The 22,373-nt window shown below is 47.2% G+C and overlaps 1 protein-coding gene across 3 annotated transcripts in view; it reads right to left on the bottom strand.

Annotated features, from left to right (window-relative positions):
* The window catches only part of KIF13B (kinesin family member 13B), a 157,706-nt gene that overhangs the window by 58,466 nt on the left and 76,867 nt on the right, over positions 1-22,373 (bottom strand). For all 3 annotated transcript variants that reach the window (XM_060273162.2, XM_060273164.2, XM_060273163.2), the window contains exons 13-22: positions 21,157-21,291; positions 18,119-18,249; positions 15,298-15,384; positions 13,156-13,346; positions 11,498-11,708; positions 9,380-9,542; positions 7,297-7,443; positions 5,449-5,598; positions 3,934-4,062; positions 707-877 (exon numbers count right to left, since the gene is read on the bottom strand). In XM_060273162.2, coding sequence (XP_060129145.1) covers positions 707-877; positions 3,934-4,062; positions 5,449-5,598; positions 7,297-7,443; positions 9,380-9,542; positions 11,498-11,708; positions 13,156-13,346; positions 15,298-15,384; positions 18,119-18,249; positions 21,157-21,291 — 1,515 coding nt within the window. The remainder of the gene's footprint in view (positions 1-706; positions 878-3,933; positions 4,063-5,448; positions 5,599-7,296; positions 7,444-9,379; positions 9,543-11,497; positions 11,709-13,155; positions 13,347-15,297; positions 15,385-18,118; positions 18,250-21,156; positions 21,292-22,373) is intronic.

The following is a 22,373-nucleotide window of genomic DNA, read 5'->3' as shown; positions in this document are numbered from 1 at the left end:
CCTCTTTACAATTTTCACCGGAAGGCAGCAAGGTGCAGGCAACAGATACACCCACAGCGTAAAAGCCCACACTTTGTCTGCAGGGAATAATAATAATAATAATAATAATAATAATAATAATAATAATAATAAATTATTTGTACCCCGCCCATCTGGCTGGGTTTCCCCATCCACTCTGGGCGGCTTCCCACAAAGATTAAAAATACAGTGGTACCTCGACTTATGAATAATTCTACTTACGAATGTTTCTACTTACGAACGGAGCTCCGTCTGCCATCTTGGATGCAGTTTAGATTTTTTCTACTTACGAATTTTTAGATAGGGTTGCTTCGACTTACGAATTTTCTTCTCCCAATGCATTCCTATGGGATTCGACTTACGAATGTGAGTTTGGAACGCATTAAATTCGTAAGTAGAGGTACCACTGTACATTAAAATGTCACACATTAAAAACTTCCCTAAACAGGGCTGCCTTCAGATGTCTTCTAAATGTCAGGTAGTCGTTTATCTCTTTGACATCTGATGGCAGGGTGTTCCACAGTGCGGGCACCACTACTGAGAAGGCCCTCTGCCTGGTTCCCTGGAACCTCACTTCTCGCAGTGAGGGAACCGCCAGAAGGCCCTCGGTGATGAACCTCAGTGTCCGGGCTGAACGATGGGGAGACGCTCCTTCAGGTATACTGACTAAAAGCAAAAGCAAAATTACATTGCAGTGATCGAAGACCACCATGCCCCGTGGCTCCTTGCTGATGGGAGATAGAGAGGGGTCCACTTCTGGGGCCACTGTCACGGGTTCCAGCTGATCCCAGAAGGAATATTTGCAGAAGACGAAGTTGGAGAGGTGCTGCGGCAAGCCGGTAGCCTGAAGGATTTTGATCTAGGAGGAAGGAAACACACACATGGAGTAACGTTCTAACTGTATTATCATACAGCAAGCTTTAATTACCGCATTTTTCACTCCATAAGACGCACATGATCATAAGAAGCACCTTCTCCCGCTGGAGCCTTGGCAACGGGACACCGCCTGCAGCTCAGTCAGCCTGTCTCCAAAGGCGGCAGCAGCAGAAGAGTTTGGATTTGATATCCCGCTTTATCACTCCCCGAAGGAGTCTCAAAGCGGCTAACAATCTCCTTTCCCTTCCTCCCCCACAACAAACACTCTGTGAGGTGAGTGGGGCTGAGAGACTTCAAAGAAGTGTCACTAGCCCAAGGTCACCCAGCAGCTGCATGTGGAGGAGCGGAGACGCGAACCCGGTTCACCAGATTACGAGTCCACCGCTCTTAACCACTACACCACAATGGCTCTCCCACTACACCACACTGGTGTAGTGTGGCAGCGGCGAAACTGAACTCATTGGCTTTCCCGGCAGCGGCACCAACAGCCGCTGCCGCTCTTTTCAATGACCCTCATTCTCCAGCCGCAACATCTATCTCCCTGGGCAATGTTTGCTCAGACATTATTCGGCTCTGGCAGTTGCCCCCCCCCCTCTCTGGCCTGGCATTAAGCTGCAGCAAACTCCCGCTGCAACTACATCCGCTCCCCTGGGAGAGAGGACGCCGGGGAGGGGGGTGGAAAGAGAGAGAGAGAGAGAGAGAGAGAGAGAGAGAGAGAGAGAGTACTTGTCCAGATCAGTTGTTGTTGTCCATTTGTATACTGCTCTCCATCCGAAGATCACAACATAAAAATGCAAAACAAAAACAGAAGGTCGCCGCCTCGCCTCACCTTGCAAAAACAAAAAACAAAACCCCAAAAGTGTTGCCTGCCAGCCTTGCGTGCTCATCCAAGGGATAAAGAGACCCGTTTCCTCTACTTCTGGGCAGAGCCTTCAGACACACATGGGCACCTGGCAGCTAAGCCTCGGGGTAAGAGGCGAATATATTGCTTGGCGGGAGCTCCCCGTCCCAATTGGACAGAGGGCGTGACGGAGAAAGATGCCCCCTCCGCGCTGGCTCCTGGCTGCTCTCATGCAAGTCACAGAGGCCCTCGGATGGAGGGAACTCTGAAGAGTGTTCTAAAGCCCTTTTCCCCCTCCCCTGCCTCACCTTTCCCCGCCCGCGCGGGCACCGCCATTAGGACGCTCGTATGGGCGGCGTGCCATGCCCCCGACCGCTCTGGGAACTGAAGTCCCCAGCACCGCCGCTGCCAGGGACCACACATTCGCTCCGTAAGATGCACAGGCATTTCCCCTTACTTTTTAGGAGGGGGAAAGTGTGTCGTACTGAGCGATAAATACGGTAAAAGCTCAAACTGATTTGCTGAGACGAGAGGGGGGGGCTAAATATAGATGGCTGTATTCGAGTAAAATATCCAATGAAACAGATACAGATGATAACGCAGAATGAAAATCCCCACTAGGGGTCACTGAATAACCGGCTTTGGGGCGGCACAGCTGGGGTTTTATTGGGGGGGGGACGACCCAGAGGATTTTCCTTGGCTGTCTTGATGCACACCTGCTTCCCAAATGGAATTAAATACAACTGGCACACTACTTCAAACCATAATGTTTCAAATCGGACTCCACTGGAACTGCTCATAGCTCGGACTGCTGCTGCTGTGGTCTCATCCAGTCTCATCGACTAGGGAATAGCCGAGAGGGACATTTGTATTGTTTTAATATTCAATTGGGAGCTGCCCCGAGTGGCTGGGGAGACTCAGCCAGATGGGTGAGGTATAAATAATATATTATTATTATTATTATTATTATTATTATTATTATTATTATTATTATTTCTGGTTAATTTCCTGGGTATCCTTGCAGCTTTGCCGGATTCCCTGACGGCCCATCTAGCCCTGTATCCCGTTTCCAATGGAGGACAGTCAGGCGCCTTCACAACGTCCACAAGGAAGGCGTGAAAAAAAGATGGCGCTCCTCTAACACAACATTAGCATGTGCGTTTATTTTACATTTTTTGTTTCATAAAATGGATACACTGCTCAAAGTGGATTTCAAAAAAGATCAGTTGCTGCCACATTTAAAGATCGAGTTCTGACAAATGGTGGAATGGGCATTATGTGGCACTTCGGCCTATTGAAGCAGTCGAGTGGGCACAAATGGGCAGTGCCAGATTTACGTATAAGCTAAACAAGCTATAGCTCAGGGCCCCACTCTCTTGCCCCCCCCAAAGGAAAAAACCTGGATGTACATTTCCAAAATATAAGATAAAAAACAAATAAAATAAAACCTACATACAGCGACAGCATTTTGTGTTTTGTAGGCTCCTATGATGTAAGTCATGGATGGGCCCCGCCTGCTAGCCTGCTCCCTAAAGTATCACTGGTTTGCTCCTTTCTATATATAGGGTGCCTACATTCTGCTATTTATAATTATTAGTAGTTTGCATCATATATTCACACCTATTATTATTTCATGTTATAGCAAGTTTCTAGAGACTAGATTATGAGTCTTTGTAAATTGTGTTTCTGAAGGAACCTTTGTTATTGCCAAATGCCAAGGTGTTTGCATTATTAAGTTTGTTATGAATAAAAAATCATTTTAAGTTAGAGCTTAATAATTATTTCACTATTAATATACTTCTTCTTAATTGCATTTCACTATTAATATACTTCTTCTCAGTTGTATTTCACTATTAATATACTTCTTCTTAATTGTATTTCGGTTCAACAATTACGTTCGTAAAATACATATTTTGTTATGTGCAAAAGGCTTTAGATACCTACTAGGTCCATAAATGACCATATAGCATATATTCAACACAAAAAACAGCAACCATTTGTTGTTGACAAAGGACAGCTGGACATAGAAAGGGCCCCATTGCCTTCAGAAGCTTAGGGGCCTCATCAAACCTAAATCCGGCCTTGCATATAGGGCACTTATGTTGTCTCTATAGCTATCAGACAGCTACCAATTGCCCATTTTCTGTGCCTCGGTGTTTCACAAAGGAAAGCGGGGGGCATTGTCTCTGCAAACTCACCATGCATGCCAACTTGTGTTCCTGCAGGTCGTTCTCGCCGAACCCTTCCATGCTGTCTTCACCTCCTGCAATGCGCTCCCCAATCTCACCGCTCACCCGCACAACTTCGACGTGGAGGCGTCCGGCCACCTGTTAAGGGGGGGGAATAAAAACCCCAGGTTCATGGACCGGCCGGGTGGATGCCGAGGAGTGTCGGGAGACCAACCGGCTGGAGAGCTGCCCCTGACTCCCACCTTGACACCCAGGAGGGAAGAGATTTTTAGGAACCTAAACTAAAAACCCAACCCAGCCCAAACCGTACACTATTTCTATACAAACTCACAGGGCGCCGTGATGTGCCACCAGTAAATACAGAGCGCACAGTTTTACAATCCCAGTTGGGATATGCAGCAACAATAGGGGTTGGGTATTTTTTGGGGGGGGTAGCTCCGAGCATTACAAACAGGGACAGTGGAACTGCAACTTCGTGCGAGTTTGGCGGGGGGACTGGAGGCAGCAGAGTTTGGTGCTGAGCTCTACCTCCTGCCTCCCCTGTTTGGGACAGGATCATGGGTCCTATTCTCAGTAAGGTGTTAGGCCAGCGGTTCCAAATTTGGATGGTACCACTTCCTGGGGGGCACTAAGAGGCACAGTGGAGGGGGCTTTGGAGGTGTAAATGACTATCGGACTCTGGAAAGCCGGTATCACGGGAACAAGTTCATCAGCTTGATTAAACTAAACCGTTTTTGTTGGATTTTGAATAAATGTGCAATTGTAACTGTTTTTAATTGTATGGTGTTACTCAGTGGCTTTTTTCTTGCCCGGGGGGGGGGGGGTAGGCCGGAGTACGCATACCCCTAAACATTTTGTGAATCTTTGTACTTTTGTCCATTTACTGTTATTGATTTTCCCCGATTTGAACTATAAAACGGTGACTTTCTTGAGTCAAAATGAGAGTACCCCTAAACATTTTTTTAAGAAAAAAAGCACTGGTGTTTCTACCTTCCCACTCTTCTGATTCATGCTTTTTATAGAGGAGGGGAGGGGGCACGTGAGGAAGGGCCTCAGGTGATGATGATGATTATTTGTTAAATTTGTATACCGCCTTATACCTATAGTTCTCACAACATAAAATCACAATATAAACACCAGAAAGTACCTAACAAAACAAAAACCACCCAATAACCCCCCACAATAATCACAGGGTCTGGGTTGGTTTGGATGGGGAGAGATATTAAACAATGTTTTTATAGGGAAATCAAAGTTCACAATTCATATGCCATTTTAAAAAGAAATAACTGCATATAAACAGTTGTCCATTGATATGATTTGAAAGATTTACCCAAGACAAAGAGGTGTTTTGGGGCAGGGATTATGAAGGGCTAAGATATAATTAATTGCAACTAGCTGTTTCCAGCATCTGCGCCAAGAGAATTGATTGTAATTATGCCCTAAACTGTATTTCTCCGATCAGTGACTGCGTAATTCTGCGACGATGACCTCACAGACTGTGCTTAGGTCACCCACGAGACTCACCTCTCCTTTCTGATTGATGATGGGCACAGCGTACTGCAGTTTCACATCGTAGAAGAGGGACTCGAGGAAGACGTTCGCCACGCCGATGAGGCTGTGGTTCTCCTGCTCGTCGTAGAACGGATCCGCTCGCCTGAAGTATGACCTCATGACCTTGATTCGCGAAAGGGAGACAAACAGCAGAGTTCTATGGGGACCAGATCCACAGACAGCTGCCATGGCACTATCTCACAGGATTGAGGACGGCGAATCTTGCTTTCTATTCCGCCCTTCCTCTCCAGGGAACCCAAGGTGGCTACACAACATTGTAAATTAAAGCGGTAAAGGTAAAGGTAAAGGGACCCCTGACAATTAAGTCCAGTCGGAAACGACTCTGGGGTTGCGGCACTCATCTCGCTTTAAAGGCTGAGGGAGCCGGCGTTTGGCCACTTTCGCAGACATTTTTTTTCCAGGTCATGTGGCCAGCATGACAAAGCCGCTTCTGGCGAACCAGTGCAGCACATGGAAACACCGTTTACCTTCCCCGCCCAAGTGGTACCTATTTATCTACTTGCACTTTGACATGCTTTCAAACTGCTAGGTTGGCAGGAGCTGGGACCAAGCAATGGGAGCTCACCCCGTCACGGGGATTCAAACCGCCAACCTTCCAATTGGCAAGCCCTAGGCTCAGTGGTTTAACCCACAGCGCCACCCGCGTCCCTAAAATTAAAGTGGTACAGATGTACTGTTTCAAGAAAAAGCATCTCTGACCATGCTGGCTGGGGCCTTGTGGTCCAAAATATATGGGGAAAGATAATGGCTGATCTTTGCATACAATTATATGTGAACCTCTTTTGGACTTCTTGGATGGAAAGGAATATGAAGGGACTTGTGATGCCTGGATTGAACACTAGGAAAACATCAGCTAGCAGTGGGAGGAATAACTAGATATTACTCTGGATTGAACACAGGAACTCTTGCAGGCACAACTGATAGATGCATAGTTGGAAGTCACTTTTTACCAGGGTAGATAAAAATCAATGATTAAATTGGATTTTTGTTTTTATTTAAATCAGATTTTTAAAATAAAATGCTTTTGGAGGAAAAATCTGTCTAAAGATAGTTTTCTACTTAAGTTACATTACAGTCCAAAGGCTATTCATCAGGAAATAAGGATTTGTTTTAAGTTTTTCGTGTGTGCTAAAACTCAGTCTAAGTTTTTTTTTAAAAAAAAAAGTTTAACCACATCAGTTCACAAACATGGATACATATGCTTTAAGCTATTGCTTTAGTTAAATAAATTGTTTAAATTGTTATTAAGGAAACGATTGTTTTTCTCTTTCCAATAAAGTATAGCAGAAAAGTTGCCCAAATCTAAACAGTTAACTTATTAAACCTCACAATAATTTCATAATTCTGGTTTTTTTTTACCATTATGTTGAAAAGCTTTATTAAAACTATATCTACAGAGGGGGCACCAGGTTGGGGAAGGCTGGCCACACCTCATACGGCCTTTCCAAACGCCTGAGTTCCCCCGGGTGTTGCTGAGACTACAACTCCCATCAGCCCCAGCCAGCGTGGCCCAATGGATGGTGGGAATTGTAGTCCAACAACAACATCCGGGGGAATATCAGGAAGAGCTGGCCCAGTGCACCCATGGCAGGGGTGAGATTTGAACCGGGGGCCTTCCTAACATTCTCTCACGCTGCGACTCCACACCCCGGGGACGAGGAACCTGGGGCACTTCCGATGTTGTGGAACTTCAGCTCCCATCGTCCCTGGCCACTGGTGGGAACTGTAGTCCAAGGGACCTAGAGAGCACCAGGTTGGGGAAGGCCGTTCTATCACTCAGGAGAAGCAGCGGCTCCCTACCAAGTTGTCTTCCTCACAGTCCTTCCATTCTTGATAGAGGTCCCTCATGTCGACCAGCCGATTCTCCAGCTTCTCCAAGGACCAGATCTGCTTGCCTTTCCCTTTCCTCCGCACTTGGATGGCCGGCTCACTAAGGACGGCACCTCGCTGCGGGGGGAAAAGGACAAAGGAGGAGATGGGCGGGGGGGGGGGAGAGAAGCAGAAATAAAATATCAAGGCAAAAATTAATTTGGGAATGTGCTTGGAATTTCCTTTAAAACACAAAAAAACTCACTCATAATAAAGAGAGCAGCTAGAACTGGAATGTTTTTATGTAGTGAAATATAAGTATAAGATAGCCGTGTTCAAATATATAAAAGGATGTCATATAGAGGAGGGAGAAAGGTTGTTTTCTGCTGCTCCAGAGAAGCGGACATGGAGCAATGGACTCAAACTACAAGAAAGAAGCTTCCACCTAAACATTAGGAAGAACTTCCTGACAGTAAGAGCTGTTCGGCAGTGAAATTTGCTACCAAGGAGTGTGGTGGAGTCTCCTTCTTTGGAGGTCTTTAAGCAGAGGCTTGACAGCCATCTGTCAGGAATGCTTTGATGGTGTTTCCTGCTTGGCAGGGGGTTGGACTGGATGGCCCTCGTGGTCTCTTCCAACTCTACGATTCTATGATTCTAAGTATTGCACATGCTGGAGAAGACCCAGGATATGTATTTGATCCTTTATTTATTTCATAAATTGTTAAGAAAACAACCCCAAAGAGGTTTACGAAGAGAGGGCTCAGCGGTTTGGAGAGAGGGCTCAGTGAGGTGTCTGAGCCATGGCAACACTATGGAGAACAGAGAGTGCAGGAAGGGCTCAGAGACGGGTCAGAGCCCTGGCACTGCTCTGGTCGAGGGTCGGTGGATGAGAGTCTAGGCACCGCCCCAGCCAGCAAGAGGGGAAACCTCTCCTTCCGGCGCCCGCATTGAAGCGCGCCCCCACACGTAGGGCGAAGGGGTGGCGTTTTGGGGTGCCAAGGCTTTTATGCTGGCCGAAGAGCAGGTGGCAGCCATTGCCGGGTTCTGAATCGGACTAGGCCAGACATAGTCAACCTTGGCTCTCCATATGTTTTGGAACTACAACTCCCATGTTCCCTGACCACTGGCCCTGTTAGCTAGGGATCATGGGAGTTGTAGTTCCAAAACATCTGGAGAGCCAAGGTTGACTATGCCTGGACTAGGCAGTCATGTTTTCTGTTACCTCTGCACTATAAATAGTATGCACAATAAAATCCTTAAAGACAGTGCAGACTGGAGCGTCTTTACTCGCGAGTAGCTGCAACAACCCCCTGACAGATAGCTTAACCACTTTATTTTTCAAGAAGACCCCTATACAGCGGTCTTGGTTTGCATATGTTTCGGATTACAAACAAGTCAAACCCAGAACTGTGTGTCTTGGTTTGCAACCTTTTTTTTGGATTACAACCCATTTTTTTTTGGATTACGAACAAAAAAATTTTTTGGAGGCCCCATTGGTGAAAGCACGCCTTGGGTTACAACCTGTTTTGGTTTGCAAATGGACCTCCGGAACAGATTATGGCTGTAAACCAAGGTACCACTGTACAGTGGTATACTGTACCCCATACAGTGGTAGCTCAGTTTTTGGACGTAATCCGTTCCGGAAGACCGTTCGACTTCTGAAACGTTTGAAAACTGAGGCGCAAAGGCCTGTCTGCAAATGCAATGGAGAAAATTGGGGACAGGGGACGGGGAACTCAGCGGAAGCTGTTCGACTTCCGAGAAACGTTCGAAAATGAAAGCATTTGCTTCCAGGTTTTCGGCGTTCGAAAGCTGAAACGTTTCGGCTTTCGAGATGTTCCAAAACGAAGGTCCCACTATATTCTGTTCAAAAAGCACATGCCGTACCTAACTGACCGTGCAAATAAATAAGGTGCATGTTTTGGGTTTGTTTGTTTGTTTTTAAAGTAAAGCTGCCATTTTTGGCGTAAAAATACAAATGCACTAAATCAATACGTGATAATCATCGAAATTCCAGCTGGCCAATGGAATCCATTCTCGAAAGACGGTGGATGTGGCCGGGTAGGATCCTCACCTTTCTGTTTGCATTAAGGCTGGAGGCTGGGATCTGCAGGGTGACCTTGTATTCCGTCCGTTTGTCCATCTCTTCGGCGATGAAGCTGGCTTCTCTCACGTACAAGTTGGCCTTCATAATCTGCTCCCTCAGCTTCCTGAGGCTGTGGGTCAGCATCTCTTCCCTTGGGGGAACGATTTGGAAAAGAGCATTTCAACGGCTGCTAAGGATGCAAATCCCCAAGGATTAGTTTTGGAACTTGTTCCGGGCATTGTAATATGGCGACACTACGGCATGTAGCCGAATGGAAACCTCTAATCAAAAGCTCAACTGTTTATGGAACCACTATGCTGGTATCTGAACAGGGTAGGTGTGGTTTTGCATCTTCCATAATTCCTAGATTTAGAGGGACTGGCTTGTAAGCAGTAAGCAGTTTGTCACTTTGAACTATGGTTTTTAGATCATGGTTTGGAGGCGAACCATGGTTATCGCTAACCATAGTTTACCCTGTTGGGACACCATGTTAAACATGTTAAAGTGTGGCTGTTCAAGTGGTTGTTGGACTACTATTAAATAATCACCGGCCACTGGCCATAAAGGCTGGGGCTGTCGGAAGCCCAATAACGTCCAAGAGCCACACACGTTTCCCACCCTTCCAGTAAACCATGGTTTCCATGAACCAGGAAATGGAAGGACGGAGCACACAGGCCCAAAAACGTGTCCCTGGTGAACGGATTTGTCATCGTGCCTGAATGGGGTCACAATGCACCTATAAAATATAAAAGGCTAAGGTTGCAGCCCTAAACTCACTTACCTAGGGATATGTTCCACTCATGCTGAGAGTCAGTGGGCAGTAAGGATTAGAGTGCTGGATTAGGACCTGGAAAGCCAGGGTTCAAATCCTGACTGGATGACCTTGGGCCAGCAACTATCTCTCAGCCTAACCTACCTCGCAGGGTTCTTGTGAGGGGAACCATGTGTGCTACCTTAAAAGAGACGTGGGGTTATAAATACGATTCACAAATTGTTTATTTATTGCATGCTTCCCCCGTCTTTTCCCCAAAGTGCTCAAGGTAGAGCCTGTGGTTCTCCCCCCTCTCATTGTTATCAGATCCAAGGGATTCATTTAGCCTCAGTTATACATCTGTAAAATGGGGTATGCATGCGAGCACACAGACTTCCCATCACAATGGTGGGAGCCCAAGGGAGGAGATGGACCACAGAGGAATCAGGAGGAGCTAGGAGGGGGAGCAGGGGCTCCGTTCCCCAAACGGCTGTGAATAATAATAATAATAATAATAATGTATTATTTATACCCTGCCCATCTGGCTGGGTTTCCCCAGCCACTCTGGGCGGCTTCCAACAGAATATTAAAATACAATAATCTATTAAACATTAAAAGCTTCCCTAAACAGGGCTGCCTTCAGATGTCTCCTAAAAGTCTGGTAGTTGTTGTTCTCTTTGACATCTGGTGGGAGGGCGTTCCACAGGGAGGGCGCCACTACCGAGAAGGCCCTCTGCCTAGTTCCCTGGAACCTCACTTCTCGCAGGGAGGGAACCTCCAGAAGGCCTTCAGAGTTGGACCTCAGTGTCCGGGCTTGCCTGGGTAAGTGGGCGTTTTTTCTAAGTGGAGAGAGATTTAAAGGGATTTATCGTCAACTCCGAACCACCCAAAACTACTGTAATTGGTTCATCATCGCAGTGCGCCAACAAGAAAATTCCAGAAGGCACTCACCACTGGACCTCAGTGTCCGGGCAGAACGATGGGGGAGGAGACGCTCCTTCAGGTATACTGGACCGAGGCCATTTAGGGCAGGCATCCCCAAACTTCGGCCCTCCAGATGTTTTGGACTTCAATTCCCATCCTTCTTGACCACTGGTCCTCTTAGCTAGGGATCATGGGAGTTGTAGGCCAAAACATCTGGAGGGCCACAGTTTGGGGATCCCTGATTTAGGGCTTTCAAGGTCAGCACCAACACTTTGAATTGTGCTTGGAAACGTACTGGGAGCCAGTGTAGGTCTTTCAAGACCGGTGTTATGTGGTCTCGGCAGCGGCCGCTCCCAGTCACCAGTCTAGCAGTCCTATGCGTTTCTACGCGGGTGCTCCTCCCACTGAGCTGCAGCATCCCCTCCACTCACCTCTCTTCCGCCCACTGCCGAAGGCGCTGCTGAGCATTGGGAGAGTGCCAGGAGAACCTGTCCATTGTGCGGAAGTGCTGCTTTTCGGGGGACAGGCGCCTCCGGAGCTGCTCCAGCTCGTGCTCGTACATCAGCCTCTGCCGCTCGAGCGCGGTCCGCTTCTCCTCCTCGTGCTGCTGCTCCAGGCTTTGCAAAACCGACTGCATGGGATCTAGGAAGGCGGAAGAGTCTGCTTCAGTCGGATGTGGGCCTGTCATTTCTAAAATTACTCTGGAGTTACTTTCCAACTTTGCCTCCACTGAGTATCATTTAGTGTTTTATTCATTTCAGTTATTAGATCTCTGATATCCGCCAGAGGATCATTGTCATTTGAGGTAGACTGTTTTCTTGCTGCTGAAGTAACAGCTCTTGTCCTAGACCCCATTTTGCTCAGTCCAATTATTTTCCAAAAAGAAATTGCTATGTTTAATCAATGCTCTGTCTTTCAATTTGAGAGTTCCCTTAACGGGCCACTAACAAATAATCTCTGCAAAATCCATATATATTCAGAAAGTCCCAACAATATCGAAGACACTATCAAAAAATTCAAAAACAGGTTAACTCCGTGGAGCTCAATGTTGTCTACAGAGAACCATTCCATCAAAGGTGTCTCTGAAAATTTTTACACATCACTTGGGAAGACAGGCAGACTAACGCCAGTGTACTGGAAGAAGCAAAGATCACCCGTGTCGAAGCAATGATTCTTCAACCTTAACTTCGTTGGACTGGTCATGTTGTGAGGATGCCCAATAATAATAATAATAATAATAATAATAATAATAATAATAATATATTTATACCCCACCCATCTGGCCGGGTTCCCCCAGCCACTCTGGGCGGCTTCCAACAAAACATGAAAATACAGAAATCCATCAAACATTAAAAGCTTCCCTAAACAGGGCTGCCTTAAGATGCCTTCTAAAGGTCTGGTAATTGTTCTCTTTGGCCTCTGGTGGGAGGGCATTCCACAGGGTGGGTGCCACTACCGAGAAGGCCCTCTGTCTGGTTCCCTGTAACTTGGCTTCTTGTAGCGAGGGAACCCTCGGCGCTGGACCTCAGTGTCCGGGCAGAACGATGGGGGTGGAGACGCTCCTTCAGGTATACTGGACCGAGGCCGTTTAGGGCTTTAAAAGTCAGCACCAACACTTTGAACTGTGCTCGGAAACGTACTGTGCCCGATTATCATCTTCAAAAGCAATTACTCTATTCCGATCTTAAAACTGGAAAGTGTAATGTTGGCGGTCAACAAAAGAGGTTCAAAGACCATCTCAAGGCAAATCTTAAAAAATGTAGTATAAACACCAACAACTGGGAAACACTGGCCTGCGAGCGCTCCAGTTGGAGAGCAGCCTTTACCAAAGGTGTTGTGGGCTTTGAAGACCCTCGAACTCAGGACGCAAGGGAGAAATGTGCTAAGAGGAAGGCACGCTTGGCAAACCCTCACCATGAAAAACAATCTTACTCGGCTATGAGGAATTGCCAAAGAAGACAGAGAACCACAGAGAGGCGCCATTCCTTACAAGCCTCGCCCTAGGTGCGTTTCTACGGCGAGCAATCCCAGGCAATGCTGCTCTGCATTGCAGCTATGAATTCAGAGCAAGAGCACCCATGCTCCTTACCGTTCCCACCCAGAGCTTTCATGGTGACCTCCATCTGCGCATATTCGTAGCTGAAGTTAATTTCGCTGGAAACCTCGCTGGAGCTGTCCCCGTCCAAATCCAGCTGCTCTGAACTGTTGCTTCCTTTCATCGAATTGTCTTTGTCGTCGTCCTCGGCTTCCGACTTCTTTTTCTTTTTCGGCAAATTCAGCCTGGAAAGGAGGGAGGGGTCCCATTAAAACTCTGGTCAATACGAAAGATCCCCGCACTGCAGGGGGTTGGACTAGATGGCCCGCCGGTCGGTTTAATCCGGCCCCTGTGGCAGTTTACTTCCTGGGGTAAAATCCTATTTAAAAAAAAAACCTCAACAACTTCAAACCCAAAAAGAGGTTAACAACTTTGGCCGGCCCTCACAGCCCTTCACTTCATCAAATCTGGCCCTCTTTGAAAAAAGTCTGGACACCACTCCAGTCTAGACGATTTGAACTACAACTCCCATCAGCAGCACTCTGCCTCTGGAGGGCACCAGGTTGGGGAAGGGTGCAGTAAGGCATTTGCAGGCGAACATCTGGGAGGAGTGCGCTGCCTTGTTACTTGGCAAGAGGGCGTGTGCCGCTCAAGTTTTCTAAAGCCAGAATTCCTCTGGTGAGCTCTAACTAACCAAACAGCTCTAAGGATTATATCCTTCAAGCAGAAAACCACAGGCACGCCCTGCCTTCCCCATCGAGATGGATATGCAGCTTTTATCCGGAATTAAAAGGCACCCAAGGGAGTTATAAAAAAAAAATCCCAGGGATTCATCTGTAATGCCAGAAGTCAAGGTATTCCTACAGGCCAAGGAGTAGACTTGCCAGGCTCCTGATTTTCAAAGATTTTTTGTAATGCTTTTAAATTAAACCAGGACATTTGGTGACATAGCAGTGCAAAGTTACACAGCCTTCTTGCAGCCTAATTTAAATGTCAGGCTCCACCCTGGTAATGGAAAACTTAAGGTAGACTGGTGTGCAATGCAGTCCTGTTATTCTGATATGGACTGGTTTTGCTTTTATTACTCATCGTTGGGTTTTTGCAACCCACCCCGGGACCACTTGGTAAGGGGTGGCTACAAAAACCAATAAACCAAAAAGTGTCCTTAGGAGGGTGTAGAGATGGGAAGGAGCAGCTATTAAGAGCGGATCTTCCTTCCTCTTGACTGCTGGGACCCATTAAATCAGGGGTTCCCAAACCTTTTCGGGGCACTGCCCCCTGGGTTCCATAAACTCACCCCTCCAGTGTCCCCTCCCCTATAAAAAAGCATCATTCAGAACAGCTGTTTTTGCATGACCCACTAAGGAACGGCACCAGAAATTTCAGAACAGTAACAGTTAATTGCACGTTCATTCAATGTCCCGATTAAAACTATTTAATTTACTGAACAAAACTGATCAACTTGACCCAAGTGATATCATCTTTTCAAGCTTTTCAAGTCCGATAGCCATTTACACCTCCAGTGCCCCCTGCCACCCACTTTCCTCTTAGCGCTCCCCCCCCCCCGGTAATTCCCCCCTGGGGGGGTGTACAGCCCACTTTGCATTTAATTATATCGATTCTCAGGTGGGCACCATTGCCGTTATAAGAGAATGAGGGAGGTGGTCATGGCACCTCTTTCGAGAAAAATTGCACTGACTCTATGCGCTTTGAAAGGCAAACCCATTGGTTGCTCACATTCAATATGCAAGCTGGCCAAGACCCCAGCCCTTGAGCGGAGGAGAGGGGCTTCACGAAATCTTGTTTTGGAGAAATCATTTCGCCTTCCCGAATACACGCACTTCTAAAACGCAAAAAAAGCTAAGAGGGCCTTTTCTTCCACCTGTTGCTGTAATTCAAGCACTCGAGTAACCTACTTTGAAAACAAACAAAAAAAGAGGAGAAAGAAAAACTGAAGCAAGGATCAGACCCCCGGCATGAAATAAATCGGTACCTCTGACAACACCCCGTTCAGGAGATGTGCATTTCACAACAGCAGCTGCAGCCCCCAGAGAAGAGGGGCCTCCGCCAGCAGGTTTGGGTGAGATCCGGCGGTTCTATTTGGCGAACGCAGTTCAGCTCCACTCCGGGACCCTGAGAGCTTTCCAAAAAGCACAAAAGACAAAGCCAGGGGGGAAACAAAGAGCAGCCGCCTACCTGAAAAAATGATTGTTTCCCCACAGAATCCTGTCTCCATGGTGCAGCTGTGTGGGGCCCGTCACAGCCGTGCCATTGACGAAGGTCCTGCGGAGGAGGAGGAGGAAGAGGAACAGAGTTAGGCCCTGGATCCTGCAGCCCAATTCTTAGAAGGCTGCAGTGCGAGGAGCAAAGGAGACTGGATCTATTAGGGCCAGGAAGGAAGGGCCCTGTTCTTTTTATTTATACCCTGCCTTTTTTCCTGGACTCAAGGTGGCTTACATAAGACAGATAAAATGCAAAAAGCTAAAAGCACATCAAAGGTAATTGCAAAACTGTAATAGAATTTGAACGATATAAAAAACAAATTGAACACAGATAATATAAATGGCACGGCACTATTAAATGTTCTTTCCCAAAGTTCCCAAAAGCCTGCAGGGATAAAATAGCCTTTGTCTGCCAGCAGGAGGACGAGGAGGAAACCAGATTCAGGCAGGTAGCCATGTTGGTCTGACACAGTAGAAATATATATTTAAAAAATTTAAAAAATTGTCCAGTAGCACCTTAGAGACCAACTAAGTTTATTCTTGGTATGAGCTTTCGTGTGCGTGCACACTTCTTCAGATACGCTTCTCTAGGGAGGGAGTTAAAAAGTTTTCTGGGAGCAGCCACCAAGATCCTGCACAGCTAAGGAAAATTGAAAATAACTGAGCATCTCCTCCTCCTCCGGACTCCAATTTCCCTCACCCTGCAGATCCTCAGCACCTCAGTTTGGGAAGTCAAAATCCTTGTGAATGGAAGTGCCCTCTCCTCCTGACAGCTTAGTTCTCCTTGCTGTGGGAGGAGGCAGAACCGCACTCTCTTGGTTGCCGCAAAGCCCTTACTCGATCTCTTCCGAGTCCTCTTGGCTCTCTGTTCCCGGAAACCGGGCCAACTTCTGTTTCCAAGTTCTCCAAGGTGGTCTTGGTCTTTTTCTGTCCACCCTGGCAGGGAGCAGACAGCAAGGCAGCCAGTCTGGTTTCCCACTGTGGGTGCCTTGCTCCCTATGGCCCAAGAGCTTTTGTAGCTGGAGTCAGTCCTGGCCCTCCAGGGCCAGGTGCGAAAAGGCCTGTAGGGAGCAGGTCTTCCAGGACTCACAGCCAAGATGGCCCCGGAAGCTCTAAGTCATTGCAGGGAGTGGCAGGGAGCCTCACGGAGAGTCTGTCTCTCCCTCCCTCCCTCCCTCCCTCTCTCTCTTTTTACTGAATACATAAAAAATTCGAAGCCGAGAAAGCCCACAGTTTTGGCACCACACCTCCATTTAAATTCCCTGCATTTATTTGTTCTGTTTAGAAAGAAGTGGGATGTCGAAAAAGAAAGCAGAGAAGGGAGGTGCAAGCGGCGGATGGGGGAGCTGGGCAGATTCCCCTAATTTCCCAAAGTGGAATTTCAGAATTCCTTCCATGCTTTATGAACCACACTGCAGTAAAAGCCACAAGGCTTTCTTTCAGGAAAGAAAGAGAAGGAGGGAGGGAAAGAGAGAAAGATGGATGGATGGAGGCAAGGGAGGGAGGGAGGGAGGGAGGGAGGGAGGGAGGGAGGGAGGGAGGGAGGGAGGGAGGGTTATATGAATTTTAAGGTCTCAAATATAGAGTAAATATTCATAAATGCACACATATCTAAATATATGAACCACGTGTCAGAAATAGAATCATAGAATCATAGAGTTGGAAGAGACCACAAGGGCCATCCAGTCCAACCCCCTGCCAAGCAGGAAACACCATCAAAGCATTCTTGACATATGCCTGTCAAGCCTCTGCTTAAAGACCTCCAAAGAAGGAGACTCCACCACACTCCTTGGGAGCAAATTCCACTGCCGAACAGCTCTTACTGTCAGGAAGTTCTTCCTAATGTTGAGGTGGAATCTTCTTTCTTGTAGTTTGAATCCATTGCTCCGTGTCCACTTCTCTGGAGCAGCAGAAAACAACCTTTCTCCCTCTTCTATATGACATCCTTTTATATATTTGAACATGGCTATCATATCACCCCTTAACCTTCTCTTCTCCAGGCTAAACATACCCAGCTCCCTAAGCCGTTCCCCATAAGGCATCGTTTCCAGGCCTTTGACCATTTTGGTTGCCCTCTTCTGGACACGTTCCAGCTTGTCTGTATCCTTCTTGAACTGTGACGCCCAGAATTGGACACAGTACGCCAGGTGAGGTCTGACCAGAGCAGAATAGTACGGAAGAGAAATCCTGAAGCCATTTTGACTCTCCCAATGACCTCAAATATTCCTCTGCAGTGAGGGAGGCAAATGGGGAAAGCCTTCCCATTGTCTTTTTGCTTGCAAATCCTGTCTTAAGGGACCTGGACTCAGAAACTAAAGTATTGACCATCACAAAAGAATGACTAGAGTGCCCAGGTAATGCAATCCGTGACCATTATCAGGTATCCTGACAGGCAGGATTTCTGCTGTAGACCGCCTCCTTCTATGATGTATGTATGATGTGTGGTTGTTGTTTTTTTTGGAGGGGTGGTGGTCTTGAGCTACAAGGTGGGCAATTTCAAAAGTCTATTTTGCGCACCATTGTTCTGGGTTCCTCCTCCCTCCTGCATGTGGTGAGGGAGGACCCTGTTGCAACAGTTTAATAAAGATCAGGCTTACAAGCCGCTTTGCTTCTCAATATTCTCTGGTTGTCCTCTATTATTTTCTCCTACTGATGGGGAACCCACTTAAGGACTCTATACGGGCTCCGGAATACCCCATAAGGGAAAGGGAGAAGTTTTTCTTGTAACAGAAGGAAGGAAGGAGGGAGAGAGAGGGAGAGAGAGAGAGAAACAAGCAAACAAACCCCCATCTTACCTAGTATTCTTCTGGGGTGTCAGCATAACCTGGCCGTCCAAGGTGATGTCAATTATACAGTGCTCAGGCAGAATTCCCATCCCACAAAGCTGGATGTCTTGGGAGTTATCTGACCCAATCAATGTGTGCTCCTGCAAAAGGTTCAAGGTTGATGAGTGGTTTAGAAGACAGCAAAAGTGTGTGGGTGCATTTGTTCAACACGCGAGCTCAATGGCAGAGCACCTGCATTGAATTGCAGGGGGTTGGGCTAGATGACCCACGGGGTCCCTTCCAATTCTACGATTCTAGGCACCCGAAAAATCCCAGGTTCAATCCCAGGCAGCCCCAGAGGCCCCAGCCTGAAACCCTGGAGAGCTGCTGCCAGTCAGTATAGCTGTTGTTGTTGTTGTTGTTGTTGTTGTTGTTGTTGTTGTTGTTGTTTATATCCTGCTTTCCCCCCAGAACCAGGACTCCAGGTGACTCACAAAAATGTAAACATACACAGATAAGACACAACTAGCTACACACACACACACACACACACACACACACACACACACACACACACGGGACAACTGTTTAAAAAGTAATTAAACTATCTATGGAATTAAAACAATGCAAAACACACCCACCCCACCCTGTATCTACTAAAAATACGGAAAGAAATAAAACTATAACTGAGCCAGTGGGTCTGACTCGGTATAAGGCAGCTTTCAGTGTCCCTATCTTATGAAGAATCCGCCCTGCACCAATTCAATCTTATATCAGAAAAAAACAATTTCTGCTAACATACCTCCCAAATTGAGTAGGGCCCCCCTCTCTCTCCCCCCCCTCTCTCTGCATCACCCCCTATTCTCTCTTTCTTCCTTCCACCCCTGTTGCGTCCTCTCCTTGCCACTGACATGAAACTAGGATGCCATGAAACGAGGTCAATATTTATTGCGCCTCTCCAACTGCTGGTGTCTCTCTTGATTCCAAGAGCAAAAAATCCCACTTTTTAAAATTATTTTTTATTGGTCAGAGGAGAAGCAAATCTGCCATTGTGAGTTTGTTTGCAGAGATTCCTGGGAATAACATATCTTTGATCAGGTCCGCTGTCTTCAGAACACCTGCCGACTCTTTCCTAGAAAGAGGACTGACTGCATTAAATAAGGAGGACCTTGTTTTTTTTCTCCATCGCACCAGGATCTGAAAGCGCCGGCTTCCTCTTTCCTCCCCTCCCCATATTCTCCTGACCTCTAACTTATCAGGGCGCCAAGAGGAAACTCGATCCTTCTGCAAGCACCTCAAGGTCACCCTCCTGAATCTGTCCTGCTGCCAAGGCATTCCTGCTGCGCCTTCGGGCTCAGAAATGGGTGTGTCTGTGTGTTGTCGGCTGACAAAGCACTTTTGAGTCGCAGTCCAGACGCCTACACCTCCGGGAAGTTCGCCGGATCCGCTCCAAAAGCCTCCGATCAGCTCTTCTGTTGCTTCTTATCAAGCAAGCGGGGGGGGGTCTGAGGACCCCACCCCCCAGACCTGCGTTCCTCCGGCTGCTGTCCTCCGCTGCAAAGCAAGCTCTCCTTAAAGAGGGAGCTCTTCCAGCTACCAACGGCTCTGCATTGCTTGCACTGACTGGCAGCAGCTCCCCGAGGAGTCAGGCAGATGGTAGTATTCCCCAGTCCTAGCTGGAAATGCTGGGGATTGAATCTGGGACCACTGAGATCATCAAGACTGTTTGCGCAACAGCCTCAGGGGTCTGGCGCAGGTGTGTCTCCTTACAAATTGTAGCAGCAACAAACGGACAACACGGTAATGTTAGCAAAACAATGAAAAGGTAAACCACCGTGAAGTGCAAATGTTTAAAAGTATGTGCACCAACAACCTTCACATATACAAGGAGTTTCAAAAATGTGTACAAAATCAGAAATGTTTAAAATACTCACATTGAACCTTGTATTTAACCTTGTAAGTAACTGTTGCATTTTCATCATTCTTTGAGAATTGTGAGCTTCGGTAGTCTTGTTAAGCTTTCGCACATGAACCTTTGGTGAGTATTTTAAACATTTCTGTACAATGTTTTAAAGAAATGTATAAGTATTTATGGTGCATCATATAAATTTATACAAATTTATTACTTAAGAAAGAGTCCGCCCCCTGAGGAAACCATTCCTGTGAAACGGGGAAGAAGCTGGCCACCCGTCGGATGAGATAAGAACGCATGGGAAGAGATAAGAACACATGATACATCATAGCACTTTACTATTGGACTTGATTATTGCACTTTATACTGGACTTTTAAGACTTCGAGCATGAGATTTTGTACACATTTTTGAAACTCCTTGTATATGTGAAGGTTGTTGGTGCATATATTTTTAAAATATTTGCACTTCACGGTAGTTTACCTTTTCATTGTTTTCCTTGCAAATTGTGGCTTACAGATCTGGAGCCCTGATCTCTTCTCCTATTATTATTATTATTATTATTATTATTATTAATAATAATAATAATAATAATTTATACCCCGCCCATCTGGCTGGGTTTCCCCAGCCACTCTGGGCGGCTGCCAACAAAAGATTAAAAATACATCGAAACAATAAGTCATTAAAAACTTCCCTAAACAGGGCTGCCTTCAGATGTCTCCTGAAAGTCAGATACCGGTAGTTGTTTATTTCCTTGACATCTGATGGGAGGGTGTTCCACAGGGCGGTTGCCACCACTGAGAAGGCCCTCTAACTGGTTCCCTGTAACTTGGCTTCTTGCAGGGAGGGAACCGCCAGAAGGCCCTCGGAGCTGGACCTCAGTGTCAGGGCAGAATGATGGGGGTGGAGACCCTCCTTCAGGTATACAGGGCCAAGGCCTTTTAGGGCAAGGTTTACCTCACCAGGGCCGGTTCGCTCTAGCAGAGATCCCTCCGTGGGCGGGATTGCGTGTGTGTGAGCGTCTGCACAGACACGATTTCTGGCGTCCACATCTGCGCAGATGCGATTTCCGGTGCTGCAGAAGCAAGTCCCCACACTGCGCCCATTTAACGCAGCTTTCGTTTTGAAATGACCCCATCTAACATTCCGGTATTTCACCTTTAAGTAGTAGACCAGGAGCTCGTTGAGAGCGGGATCCGCATTCAGATTCACCAGGAAGCACTTGTTATCGCCAACCTTGATCCCAGAAGACTGGAGAGAGATGCCGAGGCTTTCGAGCTGCTTCTGCCGCTCCTGAACGAAGGAACAAAAATCTTATGAGAAACCAGAGTTGGGGGGCGGGGGGGGGGGGCGGGAGGGATGATGGACTGGGTGAAGGCCAATAAACTGAAGTTAAAAGGTAGAAAAAAGCTAAAGGACCCCTGGACAGTTACGTCCAGTCCAAGGCGACTATGGGGTTGCAGCGCTCATCTCGTTTTCAGGCTGAGGGAGCCGGCGTTTGTCCACAGACAGCTTTCCGGGTCATGTGTCCAGCAGGACTAAACCACTTCTGGCGCAACGGAACACCGCGCACGGAAATGCCGTTTACCTTCCCACCGGAGAGGTACCTATTTATCTACTTGCACTGGTGTGCTTTTGAACTGCTAGGTTGGCAGGAGCTGGGACAGAGTGACGGGAGCCCACTCTGTTGTAGGGATTCGAACTGCCGACCTTCCGATCGGCAAGCCCAAGAGGCTCAGTGGTTTAGACCACAGTGCCACCTGCATCCCCAAACTGAAGTTAAAGCCTGGCAAGACGGAGGGTCCTGCGGGTCAACCTAGTGCTCAGGTTTGGGAACCAGGGTACCAAGCAAGCAGGCACGCAGCTTAGGGGTACTTTGGGGTAAGCCTTAGTGGCAAGGGGTAATCCATGCAGCGAGGGTCAATTCTGGACAGGGAGATTCTGGCCTCAGTGGTCCAACAAGCTCCAAGTTAGATTACTACAATGCACTCTACATGGGGCTACCCTTGAAGGTGGAAGCTTCAGCCAGCACAGAATGCTGCTGCCTGGTTATGGTACAGAGAGGCAAAAAGTTACCTTATAACCGATATTCCCAAGACCTAGAAGAGGCATCCCCAAACTTCGGCCCTCCAGATGTTTTGGACTACAATTCCCATCTTCCCCAACCACTGGTCCTATTAGCTAGGGATCATGGGAGTTGTAGGCCAAAACATCTGGAGGGCCGCAATTTGGGGATGCCTGACCTAGAAGCTATTGGGTTCTACCCAAGTTCTACACAATTAGTATAATAAATAATCATAATTTTTTACTTATACCCCACCCTTCCTGGTTTAAAAACCGGGCACAGGGTGGCTAACAGCAAATATAAAACACTG

Source organism: Zootoca vivipara, chromosome 3, assembly GCF_965207765.1.
Source record: "Zootoca vivipara chromosome 3, rZooViv2.hap1.1, whole genome shotgun sequence".
Classification (NCBI taxonomy): domain Eukaryota; kingdom Metazoa; phylum Chordata; class Lepidosauria; order Squamata; family Lacertidae; genus Zootoca; species Zootoca vivipara.
The sequence above is the reverse complement of the archived record's forward strand: the minus strand, read 5'-3'. Positions and strand labels throughout refer to the sequence as shown.